Genomic DNA, 16,195 nt, shown 5'->3' on the forward strand with positions numbered 1-16,195 from the left:
GGTGAGAGCAGACACCCGGCTGAAGACGCTCCCAGGCCCTCCAACGCCCCAAGACGTGTAAGAGGCGTGTCTCTCCACCTTCACCCCCTTTTCCACTCCCAGTTCAAAAACTAGCACAGCCAACCCGGGACTTAAGCAGGGTCAGCCTTTCCCAGGAATAAAGGAGCCCAGGACAAGTCATGGAAGTTAAAGTCAGGATGGGCAGAAAGGATGACCCCTTTCTTTGTAAGCCGGGATGTCAAGCATCCTAATTCCAGGGGCTAATTCTCAAAGCGTCTCTGCAGAAGCACCCTCCCATGGGCTGGCACGAGCACCACCAAATGCTGAGAGCACACAGGCTCGCCCGTCCCAGGGCAGGAGTTGCTGGAGCCTTGCTTCCAGACATTCTCACTAAAAGGAAAGGCCTGCAAGGCGGCCTCTGCACCCCCCCAGCGCTGCCTGCCCAGGGAGCCCGACGCACTGGTCTCGCAGTGGGCCCCCTCCCAGCCGCCGCTGCAGATGCACGCGTAGGAGTTGACGCCGTCAATGCAGGTGCCGCCGTTTCTACAGGGGTTGCTCTCGCAGTCGTTAATGTCTGCGGAAGGCGGGGACACAGAGCCGGGTGAATGCAGGACAAGCGACACCACCGCCAGCGTTCTCCTGGGACTTCCCAGCCCCTCCCCAGAAGAGCCGCCTGACACCGCCACCCTGAACTCCATCAGGACCGTCCTGGAAGCTGACAGGCAGCTGGGGAAGCAGGGGCCTCCAAAGGGCAACCTGTCCATTCTACTGAACATCCTCACACGAAGCTCCTCAGTGAGAGTCAGGAGGAAACTGCTATGGAAGGCGGACCATCCTATCTACAAAGGTTTCAGAACCTTCTGAAACAAATGTGCTGGAGACCCCAGAGGCACCAGTGATCTCAGTTAAGCACCACCTTGGTCTTGGATCCCAGACGGCACCCCTGGGCTGGTCTCGCCTAAAAGGACCCAGGCCCCACCCCCGCCCCACGGCTAGGCCAGGCAGGGTGGGGCGCTCGCCCCCCAGCCCTGACACCGCGTGGTCTTACTTTCATGGCAGTACGTTCCAGTGAAGCCTTTGTTACAGTCACAGGTGAACTTGCCTCCCGACTGACTCTTGCACTTCCCGTGAGGGCCGCAGACATTGGAGGAAATGTAGCGCACCCCTTCCGGCGTGTCATTGGAGGCCATGGCCACTGTGCAGCTGTCAATCACTGCAAGACAGACCCGGGCTCAGCGCCCCGCCAGGGTCCCGGTGTTCCCGAACCCAGGACCCAGGCCGCCTGCTCTCCCAGAGGCAACTGCCCTTGGCTGCTGAGGGTAAGAAGCCACAAGGCACCTCAGGGGCCAAGATGGCCATGTGCTGCGTGCACTGTGCTCGGCAAAGCCGACACTTACGCAGAGGAGAGTTGTGGGTTTTTTGAGGCATTTTCTCCCTGTGGAGCCGAGCAGCTCATGCATGCAGGCCCTGCCCACCCTTCCTGCTACATCCGCCAATTCTGCTGGAAGCTGGTTGACGAGGAGCAATGGCTTTCCCCTCCACTCACTGGCACACACACAGCTGCAGGATGGACTTACAGAACCCATGGGCTAAGCCAGCTCACACAGCCACAGGCGCTAGTTAACAGCTAAGTGAATTAGAGTTAGGCAAGTCAGGATTTCTACTTGCCTCAATCGCTCTCTAAATGCCCTGGACCACACGTGGCCTGAGGCTCTTGTACCTGCTGGTGCAGAGACCACCAAGGCAGAAGGCTCTGCTGAAGTGGGTGCCCCTGGGAAAGCCTTGGCTTGCAGACCAGCCCGTCCCAGGACGGGATGCTAAATGAATTTCCTTCTCTCCCCAGGCTACATGCAGGCATGGCCCTCCCACTGGCGGCCTGGGTAGATTGTTTCCACGTGTTCTGGCTTCCCTCCAAAGGGGCTATCAATCTACACTCCCCTCGAGTGTCCCAGAGCAGTGACAAATGGCCAGAGAGGAGGAGGAGCCTCGCAGAGGAGCCAGCGTTCAGCGGGGCGGGTGGTACCTTCACAGGGGGTGGTGCGACAGTGGTCTTTAAGGTGGGAGCAGTTCTTGCCTTCATAGTCCTCAGGACACTTGCAGAAATAGTCGCTGGCGCGGTTGTAGCACTGGGCACCATTCTGGCAGGGATTGGGCTCACAATAGTCGATGTCCAGCTGTGGGACCAGGGACCGGGCAGGGAACAAAGTAAAACAAAGGCGTGATTATGACTCCTCTGGGGCAGCGGCCCCCGGAATGTGACCCTTCCAGCTGCTTCCGTCAGGAGGACACGCAGCAGGATTTATAGCTATGTCCTAGACACTGTCCAGGTAAGCATTTGAAAAAACAGGGCAGAGTGGGAAAGCGCTGGCTCTGGGATGAAACTGACAAAAAGAAACTGACAGGCTGGTCGGGGGCAGGAGGGAGGATCAGGAGGGAGAGGACATGTGTGTCCTTATGGCTGATTCACACTGTTGTATGGCAGACGCCGACACAACGTCGCACAAGCAATTATCCTCCAGTGAAAAAGACAATCACTCATCATTCTCCTTTCACGGCTTATCTCGCAGAGATCCCTAGTCAAGAGGAGACTCCAGACAGTGTCGGGGGATGGAGGGAGAGGGCGAGATGTCTGTGAAAACCTGGCCATCCGCGCTCCAGCCTGGCTCACCTGACAGAGGTTTCCAGAGAAACCAGTGGGACACAGACACTGGAATCTGTTGATTTCGTTCTGACAGTGACCCCCGTTGAGACAGGGGTTGCTGGCACACTCGTCGATGTCTGTCTCACAGTGATCACCTGCATAGCCAGGTGGACAGATACAGCGATAACCGTTAACCAAATCCTGGAGGAGGAGAAGGAGGGGGAGAAACACATGCATTTTTTTCTCGGTGCTGCACGAACACGGGGCTTCGGTGGTTCAGCTGATTCACTGAAAGACAGGCCACGCCTCTCCAAACGTGAGAGAGGAATTGCTATGCGCCTGCCGTCAAGATGATTCCCGGGAGGGAGGCTGGGGGTTTAACATGAGCCCGGGTGAAGCATCCAGAGCCTCACTTTTCATCTGCAGATTAAAATCCCCCAGGGACAGAGCTTTCCCGGGGTCCCATCAATCTTAAGGCTTGTTGTCAATCAGTAAGGTTTTGACTGAAGCAAAGATTTACATACCCGACAGGAGGCATCATTCTGACACTGGCCGACGCAGTCATTAATATCTAAAAAATAAACAAGCCATCACATCAGAGGGGCAATTTACACTGAAATTGGGCTTAATTGAAAAGCCTGCTCCTCTCAGGACAGATTAAAAACCTCCAATCAGATTTCCTGTGTGCTTCCCGTGAGATAAGGTTATTACTGGGTGGGAACACTCCCTAATTCTTCCAGACTGAGCTACTGAACTTCACATCATTGTTTTAACCACCTTATCAATGTACCACTGTTTTACCGGCTAATGAGCCTGATAAAAAGTATGTTTTCACCGAACACTCCCTCTCCAAAAACATTCCCTCTATAAGGTTTTCCTTCTTCTCCTCAAGTCTTAAACCTGGAGCCTGACTATATATAGCTGGCCAACACCTTCAACACCCTGGCGTCATGAAAATCAAAGTGCTGAGAGCCTCACTCACTTATGTCACAGTTTTGACCCATCCAGCCTGGGAGGCAATCACAGTAGTAGCTGGCAATCAGATTCTTGCAGGACCTGGCATTTACACAAGGTTTGGCCTCACATTCATTTGCATCTGAAAGAAAGAGGATGACCAGTGAGAAATGGGGTTCTACCCCCACCCCAACCACCCCACACCCACAAAAGAAACCACCAACAGTTTGTCTGAAGTGAGACATTTCAATAAGCTCGCTAAATAAGTGATACTATCTGGAACATCTGAATCCTCCCAGCCATGATCCAATAAGGCACACTGACTGATCACTTCCCAGCTGCTGCGAACAGCCAGCCCCCCACAGGACGGCAGAAAGCACCAGGCACTTCTGTGCAGAACCCAGCACAGCCTAGTTGCTGGGATTTAAAAGTGGCAGAAAGAATGCAGACAGCTCATTCCTCATGAGATCATCCCCGTTTGGAACCCAGCTGAACACTTCTCGGACAGACGATTGACATGGTTTGAGGAATCCCACGACTTTCCCACAGGGCCTCCAAGAGCCAGGCCATTTGCATACAAGTGATTTCTCCCAGGCTCGCTGGCGCGACCCTCAATAATAAATGGCTTCTTGGGAGGGACGGCACGTGAACTGGCACCGCCAGTCACATGCATCTTCCCTAACAGCTCGGAAGACTCACGCTAACCCTGGTGCGGGCGTTCTCTTACCTAACTGGCACGTTTTGCCAGTCCACTGGGGCGGGCACACGCACTTAAATCCGTTAACCAAGTCCTGGCAAGTGCCCCCGTGGGAACAGTTATTTGGAGAACAGTCATCAATGTCTGTTCGACAGAGAAAGGAGAGGGTTGGCAACTTAACATCAGTCCATTTGACAGTCAGGTAGTTTACCACCACCCCCCTCATGACGGACCTTCACTTAAAAGCCAGGCACCTGCTCCAAGTGACAGCCACGATGACGGTAAGGCCCGATTTTAGCTTTAAATCCCCCACTGGCCCAGTTCATCTAATCCCCGACCTAAGCGGGCAGGAGAGCCAGCTGGATTCCTGGGCATCAGCCCTTGTTAATTTGGGACACCATCTCTGCCCACCTTTATTTCTAAAGAAAAGTTTCATCGCAGCTCAGAGGTAGCTACGGAGTGGTAAGGATAAATAACTTTCTTCACTGGTGAAAAAGATCACATTCTTATCTGCTCACAGAGTTCTCCCAAAATAACATGCCTGGGGTACCCAACCTCCCACTTCTGCACTGGACTCCAGGGCCTTTGGAGGGGTGGTCTCCTGCACACTCAGGAGGTGGCAGACGCTCCCTGTGAACCTGCTCGTTCACAGCCTTCATGCCCCTGGAGACGGGAAGAGAGGAAGCCACCTTTCTCTGTTGAAACAGGGCACGGTTGGCAGCAACCAGAGTCCCACAAGCGATGGGTGGGGGCGATCCCAACCCCAGGACCGATCCTTAACTGTGTCGCCTCCTGCTCTCAGGAGTAGATGACAGCGGACCTCAGGCCTGGCAACACCCCAGGAATCCAGGGGCTTGTTAAGGAGTACAGACTCCCCACCTCCAAGGGAAATGGTAGGACCCACACATCTGTAACTCGGGAGCCCTGGTCCCTCTTGGAAAATGTTTGTCCCCACGATGAAATTCAGTAGTGACAACTTCCCCCACAGGTGGCGTCTACAGGGCTTCGAGGAGAAACACCGCCCCCAGGATTCAACCCAGAGGGAGCGGGGCTCCCGGGGGCACAAGGGAGCAGCTTTCCCAGGAAGCCTCTTCCCGTCAGAGCTGCACGTGCTGACTTAGGGGGCTGCCTCCGACAGGGGAGCCTGGGGACTTCCCCGGGCAGGGTCGGAAGCTCAGCCCAGACCTCGGAGTATGTCTGCCCCCTCCCACAGAGACAGACCCAGCACAGAGACGACGTGGGCCCTGTCCTGCATCTCGACACAGTGATCCGCAGCCCCCACCACCGCACCGAGAAAGGACACGGGTCAAAGCCTGGACTTACTCGTGGAGCACGTGGGGCCAGTCCAGCCCGGAGAACACTCACACTCGAACCCCAGGGAGGTCTCCTTGCAGCTGCCTCTGTTGTGGCAGGGATCAGAGAGGCAGGCGTGCTCCGCTGTGGACACCAGAGCGCCATCAGCATGGGACACCCACCAAGAGGTACCGGACGCGAGCCTCCCACCCACCCCACCCAAAGCCCACCCCCGGGCAACCAGCTCGAGCTTGTTCAAGAAATGATGCATATACACTAACATGTGTAAATAGATAACCAATGGGAATTTGCTGAATGACTCAGGGAGATCAAACTGGGGCTCTGTAATAACCTAGACGGGTGGAAACGGGTAGGAGACAGATTCAAGAGGCCGAGGACATAGGCATACCTGTGTTAACATATGTACAACATATAAATTCACGTTGATGTATGACAAATCAAACCAATGGTATAAGCCAATCATCAATTTAAAATAAAAATAAATATTAAAAAAAAAAAAGAAATGAAAGCAAGCGTGGGATACAACCCCGCTGTGTCTGGGGAAAAAGGAAGTCACCTTTCTCCCAGCTTCCGACGGGGAACCAGGTCAATGACCTGCACACGCCGCCCCGATGCAATCAGCCACACCCAGAACACTTGAGCAACTAGAGGGAGGCTTCAGAGGGCCATGGAGCTGCTGGGAGCAGAGGTCTTAACACTGGAGGACAGTTTCGCCTGTTCCAAGTCTCTAAGGGCATTTGAGTTGAGCGGACAGAAACAGTAGGAAAGGGGCTCTCTCTGCGCCGAGACCGCTTACCGATTTCACAGTTGGGCCCGGAGTACCCCTCGGGGCAGGAACACTGGTATTTGTCAGGCCCCGTGTTGCTACAAGTTCCCCCATTGAGACACGGCTGGTGGGTCCCGCAGTAGTTGAGATCTGCCAAAAAGACCCCAAAGAAGTCTCTCAAAGATCAGAGAGACTGCCCACCTGCTGCGTTCCTAGACCCATTCCTCTTTACGAACTAAAACCAAGCGAAACAGACTCAAAATCACAGCGTTAAAGGCAAGTTCAAGCAGATTCGGAATAAAAGCCCCAGCAAACAAAAATAAAGTGGAAACCCAGTCCCCGCGCGGACGCACCTTTGTCGCAGAGCTGGCCGCCCCAGTTGGTCTCGCAGAGGCACTGCCAGGGCTCGTTACACGTGCCGTGGACGCAGCCGGGGTGCGGGATGCACTTGTCGCAGTACAGGCCCTGCCAGCCATACTGGCACCTGGGGACACACAGCACGCCAGCCCTTACCCTCCAGAGCTGGCGGGGCGAGCCGAGCCGGAAAACACAAGCACTCGAAGCCCAGGCTCGCTAGTGTTGGAGACCGCCTGGTAGACGCTCAAGGTCCGTCCAGGGGTTCCCTCTAAACAAACATTTTCACAGTGGGACCAAGGGCTCCTCCCAGGCCCAGGTGACTCCCGACAAAAGGCGGGCTGTCTGGGGAGAGGCCCACACAGGGCCTTCCTGCACAAAGTCCCTCGTTCTTCTCGGGCTCTTGCAGGAGCCCAGGGTGGGGAATCAATCAAGCCCTGGGGGTGGAGGAGAGGGCTCTGCCTCCAGTGACAGCAGCCAGGCACAAGTTCTGCAAATGTGGAGAGTTTTAAACCCCAGCTCCGCTGGGGTCCCTCTCAGAGCAAGGCATGACCCCAGCACACAACAAGGCATCGAGATATCAAGGGCAGCAGGAAACTGCCTCCCAAGGAGGCATCCTGTCCTGAGACAGGACAAGGGAGGGGGCACCCTTCCTCGCAGAGATGGGGCTGGATCTCTGGACACACGTCTGCAGGGACAGCGAGGAAAGCGATCGTGCTCAGAGCCAGCTCTGTGGGGGACCTATGACCCACCATCGCGGCTGCTTATGCTCTTCATTCCATAGCAGTTATTTCTCACTTTGCGAAAACTGAGTCAACTCAGTTTATCCAGTATTGGGGAAAGGAGGTGCATTTCCTTTATAAGTAAGCGCATCACTAATCGGACTCTTTGGAGGCCAGAAAGTGCCTTTGATCCTCAAACAAAACCAGAAGCACACACCTTCACCTGGGGCAGGGCTCAGCTACTCTTCCCTCAGGTTTCAAGCCCTCTGCAACTGTGTCTTCTCAGAAACCCAGCTTCAGCAAACAGGTCGGAGCAGAGGGGAGGCGGCCCCCACGGCAGAGTGGAGGGGCGGGTGAGCAAGGGAGAACAAAAGGCAACCATTTCCACGGGGGGGCCCACGAAAGCCGTGTCAGAACCGTCTCCCCCTTCCCACTCAGCTGAACTTGGGAAAACAAGCACCCCAAGATGCAAAGACTTTCTGCTTCCAGAGAGCTGAAGGCAAGCTAAAAACCCTCGTCATGGGAAAATTATAGGGATCCAGCTAATCGCTAATCACCCATGGCCGCAAGTCAACTTAGCCCCTGAGAATTCTGACTAACCACTTCCTAACTTCTAAAAGCGAGCCATCCACGCCCCAGCACAGACAGCCACCAGGATGTGTGGTTTAAGAATCAGACACAGGATTCCGGCTGATCTGAAGTGAAACTTCAGTCTAAATGACAAATGACTATTTAATGGAGTAAAATAAGGACAAAGTCAATGCTTTGGTAGCAATTTCTTTAAAAGTGGACCCTCGAGTTGGTGGGCGCTCAGGGGGATGCGTCCGATGCTCCTGGCCTAGGAGGTAGATACCAATAGGGAGCTGATCTGGAAATAGCATTCTTGTCACTGTCTTTCCCCTATTCCCTCCCAAATGAGGGTCCGCTACACCTCTTCAATTTGCTTAACAAGATGCAAGAAGAGACAGCTGAGGACCTGCCCTCAGCTCTTAATTAATGATAGCTGGATCCCCAAGCATGAAAAAGGAACCACAAGATGCCACGGATGACTTCAAAAGAAAACAAATAAAAATACTGACCCTAAAACAGGCATCCACAAAGTTACCCCAGTTTAATAATATATGATTAAGGTTCTCATGAGAAATTGAAGCGACTTTCCTCACACGATGATTCACAATTAAGTTTGATATTATTGGCAGGCTCGCAATGAAGCAAGATCGTGCATCCAGGAAAAGGAACCCAGGTCGACCGAGGAGCAAGAGAGGCAGGCAGGTTCTCTCATGTGGGGGAAACAGAACAAAAACACACCCATGTCGGCCACCATCCAGAGGGCCGCTTACAGGTCGCGGGCCATCCAGCTACGTGAGCAGCAGGCCCGACCAGAACTTCCTCGGGCCTCAAGAAGGTTCTGTTTTCATTTTTCTTTCAAGGGAAGGGGAAGGAGCTGGGTGGAAGGCTATGCAAATGCCGTGTGGGAAAGTCACACCTTCAGTCAGTAAGGGCCTGCGTGTCCAGGCAGGAGTGGGAGGGAGACTTCGAGAGAGGAAGGGCTCAGCTCTGGAGACAAAGCCTGTTGTTCTGGCTGGGAGGGCCTCCCGGACAGCGGCGTGTTTATTCTGATGACAGGAGCAGAAATCAGCCCCTGGCTGATAGTCATCTGAGCCCAACGCAGGCCCGGCGGGTGACCGCGAGCTCGGCTGCTCTGAACCCATGAGCACCCTTCAGGAGCAGGGCCTGCTCCCCCCAATGGCACCAGCTGCCCTCACTGGCAGGGTCCACCCCAAACCCCCTCAGCCTCCCAGAGCATAACCGCCTCTCTGGAGTGCAAAGACAGAGACATCTCAGGGCAGCCTCTCCCACTGACTTCAGCGGCCCTGAGCTCTACTTCAGCCTCAAGCCTCAGAGCTCAGAGCTCCCAGCAGCGAGCAGAGGTGGCAGGGAGCACCCCGAGGGGCAGACAACCAGGCGGTCCTCTAGACTTTCTGAGCAGCAAAACCATGTGGCTGAGGTGGGCTGGTCAAAATGCAGATTCCTGGGCCCAGCCGAGGGAGTGGGATCGTTTGGGTGCAGGGTGGTACCCTGGAACCTGCATTTCCACACACCCCCGGTTAATTCGGGGAATGACACTGAGTACCAAGGTTTGTCCCTCCAGCAACAGTGGCGTCACTGGAGGCTTGCTGCAACTGCTGAGACTCGATATCCACCTCCCCCCACCCCCACCTCAGAATTCGAGACCTCACAAGAGCCCCAGGTAATGTCAGTTTGAGAGGCACTGCTCTAGACTTTGGATTCATAACCTGCCCTTGGCTCAAACTGGAGTGGCTTTGGGGGCGAAAACAACAGGCCCCAAGGACCCATGTAGTGCCACATTAAATCTGCTAATCCTTCAGGTTTGGGAGGGGAGTAAAGTGGGTGCTCCTGTCAATATGCCACAGACACGCAAAGCATTTCCTGAGACAAGCCTTTCCCAAATGGGCATGATGCACATTTCAAGACGTTCTAAAAGTTGTAAGCGGGAAGCGGCAGGGGGAGGCCTAGGTTTGGCTTCTTGCATTGTCCCGGGCCATAAAAGAACAGACTTCAAAGGTCGGCAGCAAAAGCCTACATTCATCAGGCTCAACTGACAAGATTCCAGCCCAGCCATTAACCTCTCAGCACCGGCCCGGCTCCCGCCTGCGAAGGGGCCAGGAGCTCGGGCTAATCCCATTCTAAAGAATGCTCCACTTTCCCTACTGATGGGAAAAGCGGGGCAGGGCTGGGAGACCGGACACTGTGGCGGTGGGGGAGGAGAGAGCCCCCAGCACCAGCCCAGTCATCGAAAGTCCATTAGCACTTGAAGGGGAAGATTATAACAACGCGTTATCAATTTACAGAACCGTTAATACATGAAGTCACTCGCTATGCCCAGAAGTTTTTTTTTTTCCAAGAGAGAAGTATGTACATTCCAGTGGACAGCTGGTATAATTTAATAAGCTTCGGATGTGCTTATTTGAATTTTTTTTTGGTCAAGTTTTCTTGTCCTCCAATGAAAGATAGGCATATTCACAATAGAGTCAATCCTCCTTTTGCATTAAATGGATAATTATTAGGGTGGAAAAAAAGTTGAGTTGTTTACCTGCAATCGCCTGGGAGTTTGCAAGACCCATGCTTGGGGCTACAGCCCTGTCGGCAAATAGCTGTAAAAAAGATAAAAAAGGAAAACAAAGAAGGGTGCGTCACCATGCTGCCAGTCTCTCGCACGGCCGCAGTCATGGGAACAGCCTCGTCCGACAAAATCCACTGTTTTAAGAGATCTCATTTCAAGTACACTGTAAGGAGAGGAAGATGGGAGGTGCCCCAAGAATGAATCCAGCTTTAAACTTCAAGGCCACGTGAGCAGATCCTCAAACGCAGCAGTATTTGTGGACAGAAAGCAGGCAAGTGGGTAGGGGAAGGGGTGCCTCTGAAGGATACCTGCCCTGCTCCCACCCTCGCCAAAACAAAAAGAAGGTCTGATCTTCCCCTGGTCATCTTCCTTCCTCCATCCTCCAGCCTTCCTAGAACCCTCCGACCAAACACCTGGTGCCTCAAAAACCCCACGGGTCCCACAAAGGCAACCAGGCTGACCTCCCTTGGCAGGCTAATCCACCAGCCGGATCTAGTGGTACTTTTTTTTTTTTGCAAAGTATTCGTACAAAGCAATTCTGCTTCCTTTACGGAAAAAATGTTTGAACAGACATTAAGAAATAGTAGGCAGATAGTTTTAAGTAACTGTTACTGATTTTTAGGACACCAATTATTTAAAATATGTTTATCAGTCCTTTCATTTGGATCCCAGAAAGGCTACCTTTTCAAATTCCTGTCTCTAATTATTTAAGAAAGCATTTTTGCCCAAGAGACCAGCAAATTCTTCTTTGCCCTGCCCTTCAGCCACAGTTCAAAAATTCATTTTTTAACTTGAGTTTATCTTAAAGGAATGTACCAAATTATATGAACCAAGCAGAGCGCGTTAATGTTCGTAAGGGCCTATTATATGGCTAACTAGAATTACCCACCAATTTGCTCTGAATGAGCAGGTGTGTAAAGGTGAAGCCCACAGACAATTCTGTGCACATCTGTGAACTGGTGCGAACGCCATCAATTCTAGCGTCGGGGCTGAGCGTAGACGGGGTGTCGGGAGGTGGACCCCACTGTGAGCACATTCGATTCACCGCTCACTCGCTCCTGCAAAGCCGTGCCCCCAGAGACGCCCAGTGCAGGCCGCCAGGAGGCCACCTTGAGCCCAGGGTGTCATTTGTCACAGGCTCTCAGACACTGGCTGGGTAACCCCGTCTCAGCCAGCATCTCTGTGAGGCCAGAGGCCTTAAGCGCGGACCCGAGAAGCGGGGTCGGGCAGAGAGAAGGCGCTGAGGGCGGCAAGCGGAGGCGCGGAAGAGGCTGAGCCGGAACTGCAATGGGCCGCAGCCTGGCCTCGGTCCGATCCCGGGAGCAGCTCTGGAGTGCGGACTGCAGCCCTGAATCAAGGCCGCGGTGGTGTGGCCAGCACACACCCGTGTCAGCCACTCCCAGGCTGAGCCAGGGCTGGGCGTCAGGCGGCACCCGCTTAGCCCAGGACAGCGCTCCAGAGATGGAGCCAGTGTGCGGGGTTAGTGGGCAAGGCTCACCGCATCTGGGGGAGCGGGGACCGACAGCAGCTTTGTGTTTGGGGCCTGCCTAGAAAACAGCCCCGATCTCCCAGCCCGAGATGCCGCCTGACCCGAGGCAGCTGAGACCGTGGCCCTCGCGGTGACAGCCGTCCAGCAGGCCCACACACCTTTGTTGCACTCCGGGCCCATCCAGCCTTCCATGCACGTTTTGTTCCCATTCTGGTCGCAGGCATAGTGTCCGAAGAAGTCGTCTCTGGGTCGGCAGAACTTATTGCAGCCGAAGCCGTAGTAATAGTCATCGCAGGTTACTCGGATCTGATACTCAAAGTGGGCAACCCCTGTGTTCTGCTTCAGCGTCTGCCACTGCCTGCCGGGGTTGATCATGCCTGAGTAGGAAGCCTTTTCAATGATGCTGTCAGGTTCTAGAGGGAAAAAAAAGGATTAATCACAGTGACCTTCACATCGGAGACTTCTCCCCCAACCATTCTGATGATTTTTAATAACAAATGCACCTGGTACCAAATTCAAACAGTACAAAAGGGCAGAAAGTGAGCCTTTCACCTCCTTCTCCAGAGGCACCCACCATACATTTACCTTACTTCCAGTATTTCATTGTTTGTAAATAAAGTGAAATTATTTATCTCGCTTCTGACATATGCATTGAGGTTGTTTTTGGCCTTTTGTTAATAAGTAAGGCCACAAGGAACAGCCTTGAACATATTTGCCTGCATGTGGTTCTAAAAGAAAGAAATATCCCAGAAACAGAAGTACTAGGTCAAAGACACACACATAAACAACCCAACTCCACCCAGAAAACTCTAACCACCAGGAACGAAGCCCTGTCCTTCCGCTCTCCCACCAGCAGATGAAACTTTCCCAACAGCAGTGCCAACACTGTGTGTTATTAGACCTTCTCATTTAATGGGTATTTAAGTGATGGTGAGAACCCTTTTGACAAAACCATGTGTATCTGTTCCCCTGAACTGCAAGCCTGTTTCTCTCCTTCACCAAATCTTCTATTGTGCCGTTGGTAATACTGGTTTGCAAAAGCTCTTTATATGTAATAGAAAGAGGCCCCTCTCTTATGGAGGGCTACTCTCCAAAAAATTTCCTTATCCTAGGTTAAGGTTAGCAACCTTTCTTTACTGGTTTTAGAGTTGTGTATTTTGCTTTAGAAAAGCTGTGTCTACTCCCAGACTCTCCACTGGAAGCCAAAGAGTAATTCTGGGTATTTTTTAAGTTGAAAACTTTGCTGCCTCTTAAGCTGGTGTTTAAACAGCAATACCACGAGCTTGATGTATTTGAACTTTCACCTCTGCCCAGAAGGCAGATGGGAAAATCACTCACCCCAGCTTATAGACAGGTGGATTGAGGGTTTTTTCCAGCCAAGTCAAGTTCCTTAAAGAGTGCCTAGACTCACCCGGGGCCGGAGCGGCTCCAGGAAGAGGCAGTGGTCCCTGCCCTGAGGTCAGTCATCATCTAGTCGGATAAGAGACAAATACAAAAACAGCTCCAAACTCAGGTGTCCAGAGCTCAGAGCAGGGCTGTGAGAAGGAAGCTAGGCCCCAAGTCAGCACCCAGCCTGGTCCTGTGTTTATTTTCTTAAACCTGCCAGCACCAACCCTGGACGCCTTGTCAAACCCAAGGCCGCCTCGGAGCGACCGTTAGGGCCTGCGTGCAATGTCTTTGTGATTCTTGCCCACCCACACCCCTGTTTTTCTAGGCCCAGGGCCTGTGCTCATTTGCAAGGCTGGGCAAACGCCACAGGTGACCAGGACATGGGCCTCCTGGGTGGCCTCGGCCACCCGCCACCTCAAACAGCACCCAGTCCGCACCCTCTGGGTGCTTACCTTTGGGCAGAACAAGCCTTGGACAAGCCTGCATACCTGCCAACCTACACCCCAGCACGCATGAAGCACTTGCAGAGAACACTTTCCTAACCTGAGTTTTGCAAATAAACATGGGCCAAAGAATGACAAAAATGTCCCTCTATTAACTGTATGTTTGCTCTGCTGGCTCAGTTAAAAAGTGGAGTGAGCTATTACCATGTGATGATGAGATCTTAATAAAGGAATTACTTAAAAACACTGGCCCAGGCTCCAAGGCCTCCCCTCCACTCAGGCAGGTAACAGCAAACAGTTCAGACGGGAGTCCAGGGTAATCCGAAAGGCACCGGCTGCCGTGTCATCAGTCAGTACTCTGGTATGCTTTCTGTTTCCAGGAGATCTTGTGGGACATCATGTCGGAATCCTCAGTGGGGCGAACAGGGCTGTACAGCTACCCTCACACCTGCATGACAGATTCTCCCTAAGGGCTGAGAGGGAGTCTGGTGTGTGACACACTCCCTGGCGTCCAGGTTACAGAGAGCGTGTCTACTGACTGCTTCTTCTAAGCTCCTGCCACCTGAATCACTCTTCCTATCAGCTTGGGGCACTACCAGAGTTTCTGGGCAAGTTCAGTCGGCAGTCCAGCTTTAAGACTGGAAGGGGGACTTCCCTGGCAGTCCAGTGGTTAAGAATCCACATTCTAATGAAGGGGACGCTGGTTCGATTTCTGGTCTGGGAACCAAGATCCCACAGGCCTTGCAGCACAGCCAAAGATAACAATGATAATAAATAATAATAAAGAGAGTAGAAGGGGATGTTAGCAGGCCTTCCCGCAATCATGAACTGCATGAAGATGGACGGCAAAGCACCCGCAACAGTTCTGCAGGCCAAGGAGGAGGGCGAGAGAGGCAAGTATGAGCAGAAGCCTGGAACCCTTCCAACCACAAACCTAGACGGCAACCTTGGCCAAGAAGGCTAAGTAAGATAGAGGGAAAACCTGGTCTAAGGATGCCAACTCGTGTTTACATACCTATTGATCAGAGTGATAAAAAGAAATCATTTGCTCTGGGAAACAGTAAAATCTACACCCTTAGATAGTGCAGTCCTGAGAGGTAACAGCGATGACCTTAAGGGCAGATGACAGCAAGCCCAGCCTCAGACAATACTTTCTAACACATGTGTCTCTCCTGGGCTTTGCGTGGCCTGGGCTCTGCTCCTGAGGGTTCACTGAAGAGCTGCTGTGAGAAGGAATTCTCAGTTCCAAAGCTCAGGGCTCTGCCTCTAAATCCGAAGCCTTGTTTGGTCCTTAAAGAGCAGCCAGCTCCATTTGGGTTATTACACATCTTCAGGTTCTGCCCTCGTGGAGGACAGTCCCCATGGGAGCCATAGAGCACGAAGAGAGTAAAAAGCAGAATACTCCAGGGAGAGGGAACAGCACGTGCAAAGGCCTGAGGCAGGAGAGAACATGATGCCTCTGAGAACAGAAAGGTGACTGGTGGGACACTGACCACACAGCTGTGACGGGTGACAGTGTGGCATGTGAGATAGAGCAGGCAGGGAGACAAGCCGGGCTGTGCCGGGGCTTTGGGGCCACACAGATATCTGTCCCAAGGACAACAGGAAGCTGCCAAATGGCTCTGAGAAAGGTGACACTCAAACATTACACTCTGAAAAGATGAAGATGGCAGGAGAATGCAGAAAGCACCATCGCGAACCAGGGCAGACAGAGGTCCATTAATTCAGCCGTTACTGTAGGAACTCAGGCACAAGCAGATGGTGGCGCAGACCAGGACTGCAGCGGGATGCCAGTGAGGTGCTGGATGCAAGACTTTCAGAACTTGGAGGTGGATTAGACACCGTCGCGGAGAGAGGGCGGTACATAGGGAGTGTCGCCCAGACTCCTGGATTATGGTCCTGGGCATTCAAACGCTGCTGCCAGTCACCCATTGAGGGCCCTAAGCAGGCTCCACTTTGGGGAGGGAAGATGACACATTGGGTTCTGAACATGCTATAATTCAGGATACCTTGGAAGCACTGCAGAAGGGAGGCTGGACAAGCAAGTGGGTAAGCCACTCCCAGCAAACCCCAGCCCCTCCTCATCGGGTTCACAACGTGAGCCTCAGTGCCCTGCAGGGGACATCCCATGACTTGGAGGCAACCCTTCACTTTAGGAGTAAAGGTCTGAAAGCCCTTTATCCCCACGCCAATGTTCCCGTGCCCTTCCATGGTTTTACCTCCCAGTAAGGGAAGAGAGGCTCCAGAACCTCCGAATGGAGCAGACAACCATGGGCAGCTC

The 16,195-nt window shown here is 53.1% G+C and overlaps 1 protein-coding gene across 2 annotated transcripts in view; it reads right to left on the reverse strand.

Annotated features, from left to right (window-relative positions):
• JAG1 (jagged canonical Notch ligand 1) overlaps positions 1-16,195 on the reverse strand; it is a 34,018-nt gene that overhangs the window by 6,525 nt on the left and 11,298 nt on the right. The window contains exons 4-15 of one of the 2 annotated variants that reach the window (XM_088844305.1): positions 12,241-12,495; positions 10,564-10,624; positions 6,726-6,856; positions 6,403-6,522; positions 5,616-5,729; positions 4,323-4,436; positions 3,624-3,737; positions 3,166-3,212; positions 2,669-2,842; positions 2,075-2,174; positions 1,049-1,213; positions 461-574 (exon numbers count right to left, since the gene is read on the reverse strand). In XM_088844305.1, coding sequence (XP_088700431.1) covers positions 461-574; positions 1,049-1,213; positions 2,075-2,174; positions 2,669-2,842; positions 3,166-3,212; positions 3,624-3,737; positions 4,323-4,436; positions 5,616-5,729; positions 6,403-6,522; positions 6,726-6,856; positions 10,564-10,624; positions 12,241-12,495 — 1,509 coding nt within the window. Of the gene's footprint in view, positions 1-460; positions 575-1,048; positions 1,214-2,023; positions 2,175-2,668; positions 2,843-3,165; positions 3,213-3,623; positions 3,738-4,322; positions 4,437-5,615; positions 5,730-6,402; positions 6,523-6,725; positions 6,857-10,563; positions 10,625-12,240; positions 12,496-16,195 lie in introns of both variants that reach the window. The other variant, XM_055426666.2, reaches the window with a different exon arrangement.

The sequence above is a fragment of the Moschus berezovskii genome, chromosome 15 (genome assembly GCF_049115385.1).
Source record: "Moschus berezovskii isolate FMDL1 chromosome 15, NW_MosBer_1.0, whole genome shotgun sequence".
NCBI classification, from domain to species: Eukaryota; Metazoa; Chordata; class Mammalia; order Artiodactyla; family Moschidae; genus Moschus; species Moschus berezovskii.